General features: G+C 41.2%; 2 protein-coding genes, 2 long non-coding RNA genes and 2 other non-coding genes across 8 annotated transcripts; 3 read left to right on the top strand and 3 right to left on the bottom strand.

Moving 5' to 3' along the window:
• Window positions 1–3,817: 3,817 nt before the first annotated feature.
• Window positions 3,818–4,719, top strand: LOC120899638. 2 transcript variants are annotated; one of them, XR_005739076.1, is made up of 3 exons: window positions 3,818–4,200; window positions 4,287–4,543; window positions 4,626–4,719. It is a non-coding gene; the product is annotated as an uncharacterized LOC120899638 (long non-coding RNA). The 2 variants fall into 2 exon arrangements; XR_005739077.1 differs by having other exon boundaries at window positions 3,819–4,200; window positions 4,287–4,515.
• Window positions 4,720–6,310: 1,591 nt separating this feature from the next.
• On the top strand, window positions 6,311–6,383 carry Trnav-aac. Its single transcript has one exon. It is a non-coding gene; the product is annotated as a tRNA-Val (tRNA).
• A 529-nt stretch (window positions 6,384–6,912) lies between these two features.
• Window positions 6,913–6,984, top strand: Trnah-gug. Its single transcript has one exon. It is a non-coding gene; the product is annotated as a tRNA-His (tRNA).
• Window positions 6,985–8,238: 1,254 nt separating this feature from the next.
• Window positions 8,239–10,999, bottom strand: LOC120899636. Its single transcript, XM_040305710.1, has 2 exons — window positions 10,906–10,999; window positions 8,239–10,829 (listed from the first exon to the last, which is right to left on the bottom strand). Exons 1-2 carry the CDS (start codon window positions 10,944–10,946, stop codon window positions 9,992–9,994), a joined length of 879 nt encoding a protein of 292 aa, XP_040161644.1. The 5' UTR covers window positions 10,947–10,999; the 3' UTR covers window positions 8,239–9,991.
• Window positions 11,000–11,738: 739 nt separating this feature from the next.
• On the bottom strand, window positions 11,739–12,834 carry LOC120901179 (SET and MYND domain-containing protein 4-like). Its single transcript, XM_040308889.1, has one exon. The coding sequence runs from the start codon at window positions 12,832–12,834 to the stop codon at window positions 11,758–11,760; it is 1,077 nt and encodes a 358-aa protein (XP_040164823.1). The 3' UTR covers window positions 11,739–11,757.
• A 1,332-nt stretch (window positions 12,835–14,166) lies between these two features.
• On the bottom strand, window positions 14,167–16,093 carry LOC120899637. 2 transcript variants are annotated; one of them, XR_005739075.1, is made up of 5 exons: window positions 15,945–16,093; window positions 15,765–15,862; window positions 15,607–15,708; window positions 14,580–15,534; window positions 14,167–14,358 (listed from the first exon to the last, which is right to left on the bottom strand). It is a non-coding gene; the product is annotated as an uncharacterized LOC120899637 (long non-coding RNA). The 2 variants fall into 2 exon arrangements; XR_005739074.1 differs by having other exon boundaries at window positions 14,167–15,534.
• Between the last annotated feature and the right edge of the window lie 2,036 nt (window positions 16,094–18,129).

The following is an 18,129-nucleotide window of genomic DNA, read 5'->3' as shown; positions in this document are numbered from 1 at the left end:
ATTTCACTGCCGTTAATAAATGAAATTGAATTGAAAGCGCGTTAAATACGTAAGTTTGAAGCTTGCCAAATACATTCAAAGCCATACGCAAAATAAAATTATATTTATTTTGTTCATGGATCTAGATTGAAGATGCCGAATAATTCATGTGCAGTTTCATTTTGTAAAAACAGCACATATCGTGCTAAAACACAAAACCTGAACATCTCGTTTCATAGGTTTCCAAAGCATGAAGATTTGCGTAATCAATGGACATTATTTTGCCAGAGAGAAGAAGTTTGGAAGCCAAAGGATAATGATGTAATTTGTTCATGCCATTTTACCATCGAAAATTATCAAATGGCCAAATCACCTATTTTGAAAAACAGACAACCATTGAGAATCTTGACTCCAAATGGTAAAATCGATTAGCCCAACTACTTTTACCTTTTTTTTTGTTAATTTTGTAACTTATTGCTAAATTAATGTAAATTACAGCAATTCCATCCTTAGTTTGTAGAAATCCTCATACTATTCCTGAACAGGAGCAAATAGACAGAGTAGATGAACATCAACGAATCAACGAGCTGTATGAAAGAAACGATAGCAAAAGTGCTTCAGATTTTGTCGATCATGAAGCAAGTGTTTTAATTAGTGATCAAGAAAAAATTCAGAATCTTGAAGCTGTGATAGCAACACTGACCGAAGAGATTGATTTCTGTAGAAAACTAAGAAAGGACAATTCATTCTTATTAAAACAGAAAAAAATACTATTACAACAGAACAAAAAACTGAAACTTAGAAATACCGTTTTGAAAAATAGGATAAGAGTGCTTGAACAAACTACTATCCAACATCATGAAATAGTACCGTTGATGAAAAAAAAATTGAGTAAGACACTTTCTGGAAATCAAATCGATTTGATCCTGAAACGCAAAAAGCGAGTAAGGTGGACAAAAAAGGAGTTAGGAGCTGCTTTAACGTTACGGTATTTCGGGAAAAGGCCTTACATGTATATGACAGACGACATGCATTTCCCCCTTCCGGCAAGAGCAACCATTCAACGGTATATAAAATCAATTAATATCAAGCAAGGAATTCTTGCAGATGTTTTGAATTTGATGGAATCTTACGCGAAAACATTAACTCCAAGAGATCGTGAATGCGTTATTAGTTTCGATGAAATGAAGGTGACACATATATTAGAATACGATGTTGGTGCCGATGAAGTATTGGGTCCTCATAACTATCTTCAGGTTGTCATGGCCCGAGGTATTTTTAACAAATGGAAGCAACCTATTTTTATTGGTTTTGACCAAAAGATGACGAAAGACATCATTTTATCCTTAATTAAAAAATTAAGTGAACGCATGATAAACGTGGTTGCAATTGTCAGCGACAATTGTCAAACAAATATTTCATGTTGGAGAGATTTGGGAGCTCACGATATAACCAAACCATACTTCAATCATCCGGTTACCAACAAAAATGTTTATGTATTTCCCGACGCACCACATTTGATTAAATTACTACGAAATTGGCTAATTGATACAGGATTTGATTATAAAGGAAGCATAATAACGGCAGACCCATTACGAAAACTAGTTGAAGAACGCAAGGATGCTGAAATTACACCGTTATTTAAATTAAATGAAAATCATTTAACAATGTCACCACAAGAACGGCAAAACGTGCGACGAGCGGTCCAATTACTTTCGCATACTACAGCCACTGCTTTGAGACGATATCAAAGTGATGATGCTTCTCAGACTTTGGCAGAATTTATTGAAACAGTAGACTGCTGGTTTAGCATATCAAACTCTTATTCTCCTTGGGCTAAAATAGCGTACAAAAGATCGTACACGGGGAAAGAAGAACAAGAAAAGTCGTTAGATAAAATGTACGAACTTATATCTAACATGACTGCCTTAAACAAAACAAGCATGCAGACCTTTCAGAAATCGATTCTGATGCACATTACTTCTCTTAAAATGCTGTATAAAGATATGCAAAAAAAACATCAAGTAGATTTTATTTCAACGCATAAGGTAATTTTGAACTAAATATCCATTATGATTTGTATAACTGATTTTTTAAACCTTTTTTTATTTGACAGTTGAATCAAGATATATTAGAAAACTTTTTTTCCCAATTGCGACAAAAAGGTGGGGTGTACGATCACCCATCACCATTGAGTTGTCTGCATAGAATTAGAATGATAGTTATCGGAAAATCTCCAACGATACTTATTAATCAAACCAATCTGGAGACAAACCGAAACACGAGATTAGGGGAAAATATCTGCTTAATGGAGCAGCATGAAAACGCAAACGAAGATTGTTTGTCTGAACAAAATCAAGATTTTATGTCTGTAACTCTATTTACTGAAGCAGACGTAATTCCAGATTTACCAGACAATGCATTAAATGCACATGAAATGGATGATGAAAGTGAAATCCTTAGTACCATCAGTTCCACCATTCCAGATCTACCAGAACAAGATAGTGATGGATTTGAATATATTGTGGGGTACTTAGGAAAAAAATTTCACAAAAAACACCCGCACATTGATCAAGGAACATATTCATTTAAAATAACCAGCGATCATAACTACAGCAAACCTCCATCATTTGTGAAGCACTTATCCACGGGAGGATTGTTTGTTCCATCTCATTCTTTTTTGAAATTGGGATCCAAAATGGAAAAAATCTTCCAAAAGCTGCATCCCGATGGTACTCTGGACAAAAAGCCAGGGATAGTAAAAACGGGTGTAAATACAATTAAAAAAAAAATACCGAGTTTACCCGTAGACATGATTAAATGCTTTATGATGCTACGTGTGAAATTAAGAATTAAACACACGAATCTTAAAGCCGCAAATGAAAAGCTATTGAGATGTAAGCGAAAGGGGCCAAAAGAGCATAAAGCAGCTAAAAAAATGAAAAAAATAGTCAATTAAAGAATAATTTTGAAATTTAATATGTATTGTTGTTTTACTTTGATAAAATTATACTGATGTACAACGACAACACAACGACTTGGGAGACGATGGCGCGATATCGTAAATACTATTAGACACTTCCGCAATAGCCCAAACAATCATTGCGGTTATGATTGTAGCGGTTAATAAGTAATGACTGACATCAACGTTATGTAACGCAATATTATTTAATTTAAAAACTTAGAACTTTTTAACAAACACAATTAATTCGTAGTTAATCTATGAATCATGAAAACAATTTTAAAACTAAGTAATGATTTTTTTCTGGTTCAAAATTTCTCAAAAACCTTTCCGCTAAAAACTTCAGAAAGGTCTACTGTCCCGTGACCGCTAAGAATTTCCACACAATTTGTCTTTACTTCTTTATGTGTTCCGTCGATGTTCCGCTTGTCTTCACTGCTCGATAATGGATATTCGTTAGCTTTTCGCTTCTCAGAGAAAACGGCCAACGACCAACGTATCTACCTATACAAAGGGAAAAATAGAAAATAACAGCAAGTATGAGAAACACATAACAACGATTATGTGAAGACAATAATGATTGCACTCTCTTAATAAGCACCACAAACACACTGTTTTCATTAATATCGGTACTCTTCTTTTCCTAATTTACCTTTTCAATTCTAAATCATCTTACTTTCAACAAAATAAAATGAGATTTCCAACAGTTTTGTTCCAATCGCTAGACACCGTAATATTGTTTTGCTTTTCATCAATACGTGATGTGTGTGTGTGTGTGTGAGATATGTTTTCACCCGTCCTGTCAAACTTTGACGTTCAACTTTTGCTATAAAAAACAGGCTATGAGACCACCTGATATTCATACACTTTGACACCAATGCCATTCGACAGTTCGCGCAAAAGTGAGCCTGGCACAGTTTGACGCCATCAAAGTAGCTCCTTTCCTGGATGGTCCGGTTGAAGGGAAGTTCTTCCACGTACTTCAGTCATTTCCCTGCCCCACGAGGATGGCGTTGCACAAAGTAGAAAATCCGGAGCGAAGGCAGCAAGGTAAACAAATCTAATGCTTATGTGTGCGACGGTACCGCTGAAGCTAGAAAAAGGACGATGGAAAACAGCAGAAAGAGATGGGATCATTCTGGCGTGCCCTTCCACCATACCCCGTCTGTTGGTAAGGCAAGGCATACGACACTGATCTGCACATAATCCGCGGACCTGCTGGGACCTTTTCGGAGCGAATTGCGGAACAACGGAAAAGAGTGAGTATAAAAATAACAAATGGAAAATTGGAAAAAGGAAAGCTCACTTCTCACAATATTTCTCTCATATCTTTGGTCTCTTTCAGGCTCTCTGGCCAGTTTCGGATCATTTCATGAGGACACGCGCGCGCTGCACATAAGCGATTATTTATTTTCCAAATCAGATTTACAATTCTACGGGAGAACAAGGTGTTTGGTGTGGAGGAAATGGAGTCGTTTGTAATGGTTGTCATTTATCTGAACATGGAGCTCTTCCTATGTACTACCAATGAAATATAATGTGTTGCTGAACTCCTACGCGCTTGTTATCTTCAGGTGAGCTTTACGAAGGTCGACGGAGAAGGTGAGAATGATTACTGATTTAGGAAAATTAGAAGGATTATGTATTTATCTCTTCTATTCGAACAAAATGGCTCCATAAATAGTGTTGGAGCAGCATGGAGACACGGGTAAGCGTCCTTCTCCTTCTTCCTTGTGTGTCACGGGGAAGAGATTTCCATGGAGCTCTCTATTCGTCGTACTTTCGTCATCGTCATAGAGGAATCTGGGGCACTAGAGAGGTCTTCGTGCCAAAGGACAGTGAAAGAATAGGAGATACTTGTAGAAGAGAGATGTCGGATGAAAGAGATAACGTACCGCGCACGCGAGAAGGAAGCGCATTCTGTTCCGTTTGCCGTGACGTCAGTGCCATGCGCAATTGCTAATTGACAAGGACATACGGGAACCAGTACATGATGGGACAACGAAGCGAAATGGAGGAGATCACGTTTATCGGAAAAGCGATTGGCCAAATAATGCCAAGGAAAACACTCTAATCTCTGATTTTCTGATCTTCCTTCCCGGGGGTCTCAGCACAAGCGGGGAACATGCACATACAGAACCCTGGGGAGAGGACTCATGGTTGGTTTGAGAGGGACGAGACTGGCGGTAGAAGGTAGTTTATATATTTGGCAAAACCTTATTAACAGATTAGTGAGCTATCGGGCAGAGGATCCAATGGCGGAGGTGTTACAAATCGCTTCAACTGATCTCATATATTGAGCGATTGTGTGTGGGTTTTGATCGATTGTATTGGTGGTGAATATTCATGTAAAAAATCACTCATCCGACGTGTTTTGGAGTTCCCTTTGCTATCCTCGTGGAAATATCCAATCAACGGCAAATAGCAAACGCAATCCACCCTGCAAAGCCGGCATGGTACCGTGAAAGATTAAGACAAACATCGACATGAGCTGGGTTGCGTGTTTTTATAACGCCGGATGAGGCAGCCGTATCGTCTGGTTGTGCAATATGGCCGCAAGCCACATTCCACCGTAACGAATGACGGTTCTCTCATCCTCCCGTCGATGTGGTTCGGGTCCACGTGAGAGTCTGTGTGCTTTTGGTTGCACAAGGATGAAGAAAAACAACAGTTTATAATTAAATTTAAACTGCCTCGCAGTTGTTTTTCTATCGCCAATCGGTGCCAAGGGAGCGCAATAGAACAAAATGCTCGCACAAAAGAGGCGAAATTGATGTAACATGGTCGGTTTGTGCAAAAAGGGTGTTTAGTTTTTGTGCATCATGGAGTATATGGAGAGAAATCTATTAGAACAACGAAATCTCGCTAAGAATCGGCATGTTTACAAATAAATTGGGAAGTGGATTCCTGCTCGTGAGTGAATTAACTGGATGTGACTGGAAATCACTGTAGAAAGTAATTACCAATACTCAGAAAGCATTCCCAACAACGTCGATGCAGTGTATGGAGCTCAGCCAAAGGATTCAATTTCCCTAATGAGTCATGAACATAATCAATAATCATTCACCTGTACCGCGGATTGGCCTTCGGGTTGTTCCACGTTCATCGTTTGTTGAAACGGTTAAAGGTATTATGGAATGATGTGTTGATTTATTTATATTTTCATTTCGTTTTCCAAGCACATGCTCTCATGCGAAACATGCTCAAACCTCAATGCTCAAAGCTCAAACATGAAACATGGTGAAACAGTTTCGATTTGTTTAACGTGACCGAACTTTGAGCTACAGCAAAAGACTGAATTTTATCATCTAACAATCGATGTTAAGCTTTGTCTAAACCTCACAAATACATAGAGAACAACAGATGCAAGTTTCCGTGGTGTAGTGGTTATCACATCCGCCTAACACGCGGAAGGCCCCCGGTTCAATCCCGGGCGGAAACAGTTTTTTCATCCATTCCCATCCGTTGCTCTAAATAAATCCTACTTTTACTGAACAGATCTTCACTGAACTTGTAGTATTCATTGATGAGCATGGCGGAGGACGGGACCATAACATTTTGGATATACTTTTAGCCATAACATTCACCATGCTTACCTTTGATCTTGTTTCTCTACATTGCTTTGGCCCATGCCCATACGCTTCGCTCTGTTTCTTTGGCGTACTTTCTCTTCAGTTGGCCATGTTATGGCATTATGACCAATATTGCCATGACCTGAAACCGTTGTGCACGGTTTAAGCGATAGCGATCCGTCTTGAAATACTGTCAGTTTCGAATAAAAAGGAATGCGCAGCTCGCGCTGCGCATGATTTTAGCGTCCAAGCTCCAACTAAACACATCGTGTTTATTTAATATTTTGAAAGAACATAACAGGCCAGACGATGCTTTCCCCACTGCATGGCCAGTAAAGCCGTTTAATTGGATCGAAAGTTGTGCTGCTCGTGTAAGAAACTTTGCAGTCACCGTCTGTAGCCGTGATCGTCTAGTGGTTAGGACCCTACGTTGTGGCCGTAGTAACCCAGGTTCGAATCCTGGTCACGGCAGTGCCGATTGGAAGAAGGAAGGGAATAAATCTCCAACATTTACCTTACCCCTCTCTCCAAGAACACTGTCACGGAAGACGGTGGTGAGAATGAACTTTTTACAATATACGAAACCAGGACATCTCCAAATGTTATTACAATGTTTATCTTAATGCTTTTTTGCTATCCTAGAAGTGACCTCTCTGGCTATTAAAGACAATCAGGATACTCCGATAAAGATACAGCTCGAATTACCTGCAAGGCATTGAACAACATGGCAGGTGGTATAGCGTTACTGCTTACGGGCGTTTCCATCCATCATCACATAAAAGAGTTGAGAAGTATCCGAGTCAATATAGGAAGGAGATGTACAAGGAGTACATCCCGAGAAGCTTTTAATTAAAAGCCACGTGAAATTTGTTGTGATCATAGCAACCTCGCTAGCGTGAACGTTGTTTAGCAGGCTTTAGTTAATTTAGAGAATAAATTAGTCGGTTATTTCCACTCGTTAAAACCAGTAGCGTCCAATAGAATTTACGTGATCCTAGAGAGATATTTCGTTTAGATAACAGGAACCGTTTAAGGGAAGCGATTCTTCACTTCACATCGTGTGAGATCATTTATTTGATTTATTTCGCTAGTGCATCTATGAAACGTTAAAGTTTCAGAAGGAATAACAATACTCAGTAAATGTTAGGTTGTTATTTATCCAAAAGAAAAATTCAGTTTATTATCATCATATCGAATTCATGGGCATATTGAACGAACATAAGATGTTTTAAAATTCAAGTCAACCATATACGTAAGGAAATTAACTCATTTATACTCAGAACCTGGCGCATTTTTCTGGGAACATTAATTACGGTTTGCAGTGTTTCCAATACTCTGCATTTTCAGATGTTTGGTTGTACAATATTTGAAGAGACCGTACAAACGTTATCTGACTAATGCAAACTCTATCTGCAGAATACAATTTTGGTGTTTCATTAAGAAAATGCCGTAGCTGCGACATGAGTTTGCGCACATTCTTAGAATCATGTGTTTTCAGTATCGAATTATAATAGAACAGTTTTTTTTCTGTTTTTTGATATATTACAATTAATTGAAGGATAATTGAACGTACATGCTTCACACGTACATCGGAAGCTGTACATGTGTGACAACATTAATTGCCTCTTTGCTCGTTCATCCGATATGTGATCCGTTCTGAAACAAATGAAATTATTAGTATGATGAAGAGTGTCCATTTCTTCTATTGATTTCACTTACTCATAGCTATCGAACTGTTGACTTCCTTCGAGAACTGGACGGATGACAAAAACGGCACACCGCCCATCGGGCAAAGTGATGTGGAAAAACCCCAAGAGAAAGTGAAAGGTTGAAAATTTTAGCAAGGTGTGGAGCAAGCACGTCCTTACAGTTTATTAAAACAGAGGCAGGAATGCCATCTGGACCAGGAGAAAAAGAACGTTTCAACCCAAATAACACCTGTACAACTGTTTCAGAGCTAACCGAAATATCGGAGAGATTAATTAAGTTCTCTGGCGTGTAGAGTAGCCCACCCTCAATAAGGTTAGGGTCACTAACCGGTGGCTCAAACATTTGGGAAAAATGTGCAGAGAATAGCTCACAGATCTCAACAGGCGTAGAGGCAGTTCGAGAATCAAGTACCATTTCATTAGGTAACGTATTGCACCCTCTTCGAATCCTAACAAATTGCCAGAAGGATGCTGGATCAGAACGGAAACGCGATTGCAGTCTACTCGAATAGGCCTCAAAACGAGCCCTGTTGTATAGTCGATGCGCAGAGGCAGCGTACTTAAATAAACGAAAGTTGAAAGCAGATCGGTTCAGACGATACCTCCTAAGATATTTCATTCTATCCTTTTTCAGGTTGCGAAGAGTACGATTGGACCAGGGAGGATTAGGAGGGGGACGAAAAATAGGTGTACATGAAAGGAGTGCAGAGGTTAACAAAGCATTAAACGATTGGACAGCCTCGTCGACCGATGTACATTGATAAAAAAAGACCAGTCGGAACGAGATAGAATTGAATTAAGTTTACGATAGTCTGTGAGCCGAAAATTATAACGAACACTCAATGAATTAGGAGCAGAAGGTAATACATTCATAACCCTACTAGCCCTAAATAAAGAAGACAGTAACGCAATTTCTAGAGCAGGATGATGGGCATCCTGGGGCAGGAGCAGTGACGAAGCAGGATACACAGAACAACAAGCAGCTGCAGCAGAGTTGCAGAGCACCAGGTCCAAATAATGATTTAAATGGTTATGCACCCCGTTCAGCTGATAGAGTTCATGCAGGTTTAACATATCCAAAAAGCAGGAACTGGATGTATTCGAAGAAATATGTGGCACATAATGTCTTATAGCTGAAGATGAATCTGGCCTTACTGCGGTAGAAAGCGACCACTCTAACGCAGGTTGATTGAAGTCACCCAGAAGGACAAGATGATCATTCGGTTTCATTTGCATGTATGCATCACTGATGAAAGCAGAAAGGGATTCCAAATAGTTGCGGTCGCTGCTCAAATACGGTGGCACATAAACAATCCCCACATAAAGACGAAACTTAGAAAAAGAAACACGTATACATAAAGCTTCAAGCGTGGGTTGATTAATGTTAAGTGCCACAGAAGGATATCGAACGGAACATGCAAGTAGCACACCACTCCCACGCGAACGTTCGTTGTTTAACCTGCTTCGATCACAGCGGTATATGTTGTAGGCATCACTATCAAGGACCATGTTGGATGGAATCGATTCATTTAACCAGGTTTCAGTAAGGGTAAGCATTTCAAACCCTGATTCATTCGCAGAAAGGCGCAATTCATTGTATTTGGTGCGAAGGCCTCGAACATTTTGGTAATATATCACGAATGGGTCTATTAATTGTGACCTATCCGTTTGGCAGACGGGCTGATCTGTGGTGAGCGGTTCTTGTTGCTGAGATTGGATTGTGATTGAAGCCCCACCCCCGGTGATAACTGAGGCGGTGTGGGAGGAAACTACAGTTGAATAGCCTCTAGGATCTCGGTCATCTGGGATGGTGATAGAATCACGCGCTGTGGGGGTGGCGATCGATGTTCCAAAAAATGATCCGGATGAGCGGTAGTTTTTGGCACAGCTGAAGAGCAATTTTCACTATTTGTACGATGCGAAATAAGCTCAGAAGGGTCAAATCGAGCCCTTTCATGTACACGTTGCTTTGGTAGGCCACGAGCAACAAACTCCCGAACAGTAAGTGAAACTGGCCAAATAGTAGACTGCAGCGCAAGCTCCTTAAGAGATTTAGGAACACTGACTTTGAACGATATGAAGGACATCGAGTCCAGGTTCACACCCTTTTTCGTGAGACGGTAAACATTAATATCGTCCGTTGGTAGCACAGCTTTAAGCCACACACGCATATCATCAGCCGAGACATGCGATTTGATGTTCGTGAAGTATAACCATACTTTCTCGGCTATGCCCGTGTTGGTGGTGTTATGGTTCAAAACAGGATCAGAAGATGCTTGTGTATTTGTTCGATAGTTTCCAGCACTAACATCACTAGTCGGCTTAGTACGATGATTGTAGTGGTTACAGTTGTCAGAATCTTCCACAGTGTTGGTATCGTTCGCAGCTTGGATATCATCAGTGAGCTCCGTTGAGTTAGTAAATGTACGGCGAGCGGAAGCTGTTTTAGTCGTTCTGGATGTATTTGTGGCATTGAGCGACGATACATTAGTGGATGTGTGCGTTCGCGATGCGTTGCTAACAGACGGCTTAGCTAATATGGGTGCTAGCGCTCGCTTATCAACGAAAGCGAGGATCTCAGGAAGCAAATCGCTCTTGATAGCCGATCTAAGAGAAGAGAGAGATGAGTCAATTGTGGTGAGAATATCTGCTTTCACCAATTCGAGTAGGGCTGCTATCTCACTTGTGAGAAGTGAATTTGTGCCAATGCGAAACTCGTGACATGTTTTGCACAACCACAATAACTGATTATTACGCCCAAGCTCACGAGTAGAATCACGGCACAACCCCGTGCAATGGGTGTGATGCTTGGAACCACAAACACCGGCACAGGACACCGAATTAGCACTATCGGTGGTTGCATTGCAGGTTGAGCACTGGATAACGATGACTCAGCACAATCTGGTGAGTGACAGGAGCAGAAACGAAGCCAAACACTTTCTCGGCAAAAATGTTGAATAAACAGAAGAACTCCAGTGCAGCTTTATATTAATCGAAGGCACGCACTAGCCAGTACGAACAACTCAGCAGCACCACTGTTGCAAATGTTGAAATTCCAGAAATAACACGGCAAAACAGCGTATAAAATCAGGAGCACGAGGAAGGCACATCCACTCAGTTTGACAGTCAATCTCTCTCTGTCAATCATGTCAGTCAAGCATGCTAATCAATGGGTAGCAACCCACTGCAAATGATTCAGCCACGTATTCCTTCACCTTGTACGCATTAAAGTACATACGCGCACGCATTAAATCTAGTAAAAGCTTGTTTAACGCTGGGGTTACTCCACACACCGGTCGCAGCTCTGTTCTTTCCAGAATAAGGGTATATAGGATGGTAGCCGGGGGCCGGTCTGGTGGTACAGTCGTCAACTTGCACGACTTTAACAACATGCCCGTCATGGGTTCAAGTCCCAAATAGACCGTGCTCCCATACGTAGGACTGACTATTCTGCTATGGTAACAATAAGTCACTGAAAGCCAAGCTCACTTCACTAGTGGGTACAGGCAGGCCTTGACCGACAACGGTTGTTGTGCTAATGAAGAAGAAGGATGGTAGCATTGAAGATGTAGAATGCAACAAACATGCTGTGTCGCTGTTCTTGATTAGTGGTTAACACATGCACCGTGTTGAAAATGTCCTGTTGCGTTGCTTTATTCCAATCCATCGTAAACCCGTTAACATTGGATTCATCCAGTACATCGAGATGATCCTTCAATGCCTCTGGATTGTTATCAAAGGTTGTGATCGCAATGGCAATCATGCGAATAGCAATCAAGGGAACTTCTTCGAAAACTTCCCACAAGTCTCGTAAAAGCCCGCACTCATATCGATGATACTTGTTGTACGCTTTACTCAGACATTCCTCCGAACAGTACATGGCCATTGTACATCCTTCGCATGGAATCAATGTAAATAGTCGTTCGCGATGGCAGAAATCACATCGAACATATCGGAACGAATCCTTCAGTACGGTAACGAACGGCCTTTCGATCATCATGACATCGCCCACCTTCTGCTTACGAGTGGTCACCACATGCCGTCCATATTCTTCGTTTTTGCGCAGTTCCAGACAGTTGGCAACTTGCGGCGCATTCTCTTTGGCCGGATAGCTTAGCTCGGGCTCTTCCACCACATCCGGAGAAGCCTTGCTCGAAGAAGCATTCTTGTTCCGAGCCTTCGCCAAAGCATTTTTGGCCTCTTTTTCGCGTTGATTCAACTTTTCTCCAGGATAGTTTGACTCACGAGCAAGCCGAATGTTCTCCAAACAGTCTTCAAAGCGTTGCATCTTCAGACAAATGTTTGAGCGATTTACATAGGCCAATGCCCTTTCTGTCGATCCTTTTTCGGAAAAGGCGATGCTCTCATTGTACAGCTTGATGGCCTCGAAGTAGCGTTTCACGTTCGGGTGAAACATTTTTTTTCCTTCGGATCGTAGCTGAACCGCTTTTGCATTGTCCTTTACATCGTTGCGCAAGTTCAATTGTTCACGAACGGAATTGTTACGAATCCACTCTCCAATTTTGGGGGGCAGGAACTCGATGGCTTCTTTAGTATTTAGATTGTTAAGTTTTACTTTTAATATACTGGGTTTAAGCAATGTATCGTACATTTTTGCAAGCAACGTTTGCTTACATTTTGCTCTACATGTCACTAACTGTGTTTCGTTTAACGTGTCCATGTATTCATGAAGTTCCGCAACATATTCCTCCACTTTTTAAGCCAACAGAAGGCAAACAGAACAAACTGAATACTGCCACTAAATAAAACAAATGCACTCTGGTTAGCAATTGAAACTTGGTAAGTAACTCAAGCGTTCTGTTCCTCAGGAAGCGTGCCTTTAGATGGAACACGTTTCTTTGAACTCGCACAAAAGATTGTTCTTTGTGGTGGAATAGTCCGTTGACGTTTGGCAAGGTTATTAGACTCTATACAGGTTACGACAGAGCGATTGAGAGGGTCACCATTTTGTAAACCTTGTTTACAATTTGTCTGTCAAAATCGACGCCGGTCAGCTGATGCTTGGAATAAACAACACAAATAAGATTGCAGAAGCTGAAACTAACGCTTCAAGTTTTCTTCATCCTACCACGTTCCATCGTTGTTGACCTGTTCAATGCTGAGTAAGTTCTGCTGATTTGCCTAGGATATCATCGCATTGTTTACCCAGTTCCGTTTGTTCTCCAGGTTTGAAATTGCAGTCACAGCTTCTGGGAACGAGGGTGTATGCCGTCTAGCAGCAGCATTGTTAAAAAGGGTTAGAAATTATGCAGTCCTGAACGCGACCCTACTGCGATGTGTGGGAAGCGGCGAGGCTCCATGCCTCCAGGGTGATCGTCTATGCTGCTCCTGTTACTGTTCCGTATCATAGGAAACGAATGTTCGTGCTGCAGTCCCCCCCTCCCCCCCCACGACTGCAGTCTTGTTCCAGTGGGGGTTGAGAATTAATGCCACCTCGGGTGAAGCTTAATTTAAGTGCTATAGCGAAAAGACGAGAGATAATTGTCGTCGCGGCAGCTGCTATAGTGTTAAACAACGGCGGGGGTCCATTTCATTTATGCTCGAGTCAAGTACAATATCAGAGCGAAAAGGATGTTTGAAGCATTTGTGGTGGGTACATAGGTGACATAGGTAGGGGGATCATAGGTTACAAATTCCCACATTTGAGTGAGGCGAGTGCATTGCAGAAAAGAGAGTGTGTACAAAGGTTGATCAAGTAGGTGCTCTCGGTAGGGGTGCTGCTGGTGTGCGGCCCGTACAGTATGAGTATCAAAATGTTTTGTAAATAGTGTTTATTTATATAATATTTTGTGATTGCGTAAATGGTTGTGACGAAAGTTATGAAGGAAAATCGTATTTGATAAAGTTATATTTTGATTTGCCAAAGTTATAAAGGAAAATCGTATTTGATAAATGCTACCAAAAAACACAAATATGTTTGAAGTTTATTTTCTAATTATTATTGTTACAACGGGCTCGTTAAACATTAACTCACTTTTACATCCTTCTCCTACTCCTTGGTCAGCGATCCGACAACTCACGCACGTTCTTCTATACACACACTAGTGAAAGGCGGGGCAACTGGAACTCACCGGGTCGGAGCAATCCGAAGCATCCCGGAGTCGTGCGGGTCAACCTGAAACGTACAAATAGATGCAGTATGTGCAACGATTTCGGTAGATACGAGAAAGCATAAGCGATTCCGGCCCATTGGTGCAGCGAGTACGGGTCGGGTATTGAACCTACTTTGACCTGACCCAAACTCGCTGCACCAATGGGTTACTGGGTTAGTAGATGGAATCGCTTATGCTTTCTTACAACTACTAATCATTCGAGTTAACTTGAAGTCCTTACTACCTCGGGTCGGATTTGTTTCCGACTCCGATCTAGCACACCCGCTCCATTTGCGGGTCGGAATCATTGATGATGCATGATGTGCGTTACCCCACTGCTTCAAAACCCTTTACTGTAGCTTATTCTATCCTACTTTAGAATACGCGAGCATTGTTTGGTACCCAGTTAGTCTGGTATGAACTGACAGGGTTGAAAGCGTTCAACCGTTAGGCGGCTCTTGAGGCAATCGAGTGCTACTCTTCTCCCATATGAAATTCGGTGTCGTATGTTTAGTTTAATGATCCCCACGATCGTCGATATGCTTCTCAAGATTTGATTATTAGTGGTTTGCTTCGATATGAGATTGACTGTCTTTCATTGTTCATTAGTGAGCTGAGATAGTAGATGACGTATGATCACGTGCATCCAGTCTGCGTGTCAGAACTGATTATGCAACCAGATCACACACTGGAGTCGGGCTATGGTTGCAATTGTTGGTTATTTGTGTGCTGGACCCATCACGCGGCACTGTTGGAACCACAGGGATACGCCAATACATGTGGTGGCCAGCTAACGGTTTATCTCTATATGACGGTATATATGAGCAGCTTCTCCCTCTGCTGATGCTACAGTTACATCCGGGTGGTAAAAGAATTCGTTCCCTAGAATGGAGCAACATTCAACGGGTCATTCGTTCATTAGTGCAAAGATACTCATCTAGCCGTAGCAACATGCCATCTCGGTCATCAGGACATTATGTTGCAGTCGGGTGGAATCTGAAGGGAGCTAAACCTCATCCCAACGGATACTGTGCAACAGCCAGGCATGGTATGATTCCTCATCTATTATGAACAGTGATTGCTTTGGGAATATACGGCACTTTGCCCCCCTCCCTCTTCATAGTTACTGAACTGTTGTTGGTCGGAAAGGAAACTCGTAAGATGAAACTGTGTCTGCACTGCACACGTATATGAGAAATCTATGAGAAGAAAGTTTGTAAAAAATGAAAATTATTTTTATATTCATTTCATTAAAATATGAATCAAATTACCGCACAAGTTATAGCAACTGCATACATTTTCCCTTCAACATATGCTTTCTAGCTGGGTACTTCACTCGCTCATTTATCTCCTGGTCCGTAATGCTAATAATGCTGAAAAGCGAATGATTTTAAAGCAATCTTCCGCTTGCTTGATATAATCGTTTTACCTGACACAATGTTAAACTCCTACATGTTGGATCTTATCACCACAACAAATGCATATTTTTACTGGATGCTCACTTTCTCGATTTCTTCCTTATCACAGCTGTTAATTCATCACAATATTAATAATTATAACATTACAAAATAATTAAATAAATTATAACTTGCAAGATTCAACACCATACCATAGCACGATTGCAATCCAGACAAATTGTAAACAAACCAGTCGAATTGTAAACAAACCATTCCAATTTGTCTGTCAAAATTTTCATTCATTTTTTTGTTGGAAATCGGCCAAAACGGGCTTTTGTCGTAACCTGTATAAAGTCTAATAACCTTGGACGTTTGGTAATCTGCGCGATCCGATCCGCACACCCAGTAGACAATCTGAACAACAGCGCTACCCATATAACAATTTTCACCACAAATTCACCTCAAAACCTCTTGATTTCAGCAAAACAAGAGGTTTGGTGAATATGACGTCATATGCAAACGGCGGTTTGCGAAAAAAGGGGGTGGGGCCACGGCCGTGCGTGGCTTGTACCTGTATCCGCTCTGTTCGCTATGTATTTGTATTTATGTGTGTATTGTGCACAGCTGTTCTTGGTGCGTTGTGGCTTTTAATCTGAGGGCGGATCTTCGTTTCTCTCGCACGTTTTTTTTCGCGTTTCTTTGCTGTGATTGATGAGAATATTGGAGGAAGAGCGTAATCATTTAGGTTTTAATACTTTACAGGCGTTGTGTTGGATCCATCGTCAATGTTTTCGGCTATCTTGGATGCACGTACCTGCCTACGCTATGAGTGAACAAAATACTATTCAATGCGTTCTTGTTTCTTGCCATCAATCTCTACGCAAAATAAGTGGCCGAGCGAGTCTTGGAGATCGAAAGGATTCTTTGAGTTCGCTAAAAAGGCTCGAGAAGAAAAACCCTAGCGCGCTCGCAAGTCAATTTGTCTTTGTTTTCTTCTCCATCTGAGAATCATGAATGTGGCTATTTAGGGCCAAGCTACTAGCGATGGATAAATTTGAAAAAAAAAAACACCGGAATCGCTGCCGAATTACTCCACAATAATCGCAAGTTGTGAAAGGTAGATGCAATCTCGGTAATGTTTGGTGTCATCTGTTGTAGCCGACCAGGACTGGCCGGTTGCGTTAGTCGGTAACTTCAGCCGTCGTATTCGTTGGATCCATCCGAAGCCGATTCCAAACAGCTCGTGACGGTTGCGGATGGCTTCGGACGGTTCCAGGCGAATGCGTCGATGGGCAAAGGTAGTCATTCAAACTTTCCGATTTTACGTACAAAACGGCCGTAAATACAAACGGTACCATTGCGCAAAAAGTTTTTTGATTGATTCAAACGATCATCAGAGAAGACCTACCGGCTTTTTAATAAGAGCGGCATGTATGAAAATTGAGCAAGCTATAGCAAGCGCAAATATTCTTGCTCTTCGTATGTGTGGCTCTTCTCTTATCCCCTTAGCTACACTCTCTCCATGTGTTGTCACGCTCCTTGTTTTATATCACTCTTTCTCTTTCTTTGTCACCGCTCATTATAGCATCCTCGCTCTCCGTATGTGTTGCTGTTTGCTTCCTACATAGCTTCTTCTATTTCTTCCTCATCCTTCGTTACTCCTCGCTATGGCATTCTCGCTCTCCTTATGTGTTGCTCTTCGCTTCCCCCTTTATTTCATTCCTCTCTCTCTGAATTAACAGAGCCTCTCGCTCGTCGCAACCTGTTTCTCGCTACCTCACACCCCGTTTGCCATAGAAATAATTCCCCATTGTTATATGGGTAAACAAGGGTCAAATACGCGATTGTTAAACTATTTTGTAAAAAGAAAAACAGTTTAGTGATATTGCAAAATGAGGACAAATTATTCATTCTATGTGTGAAATATATTCACGAAAAGGGGCTGGCTGTGATATTTGGAGGAAATTTGAATAGAAAAGTGTACACCTTTATCGCTGGTCGGTTTGCAACTGTACAGGCGGTCCCCGAGATACACGGTACCTCTTATACGCGGATTCGGAGATACGCGGTTTTCAAAATTTGACAGTTCTTTGAGAAAATTGTACTGATTTGACACATCCATTGTGAAATACCAAATAATTTCCGTATTGATCGAATGTAAAATACCATTTGAAAAGGTTTAAAACTGTTCAATTCATTAGAAACATATCAAATAATTAATTTGGTGGCTAAAACCACGAACCACTTGCAAAATTGCACGAAAATTAGTGATATTTTGGCTGGAAATCACGAGATTCGACTTACGCGGAAATTCGAGATACGCGGTATTTTGCGGCCGTTTTTGGTCCCCAATAACCGTGTATCTCGGGGACCGCCTGTATATTCGTTTGTCCTTTT

Source organism: Anopheles arabiensis, chromosome 3, assembly GCF_016920715.1.
Source record: "Anopheles arabiensis isolate DONGOLA chromosome 3, AaraD3, whole genome shotgun sequence".
NCBI lineage: Eukaryota > Metazoa > Arthropoda > Insecta > Diptera > Culicidae > Anopheles > Anopheles arabiensis.
This window is presented reverse-complemented; position numbering and strand designations above follow the sequence as displayed.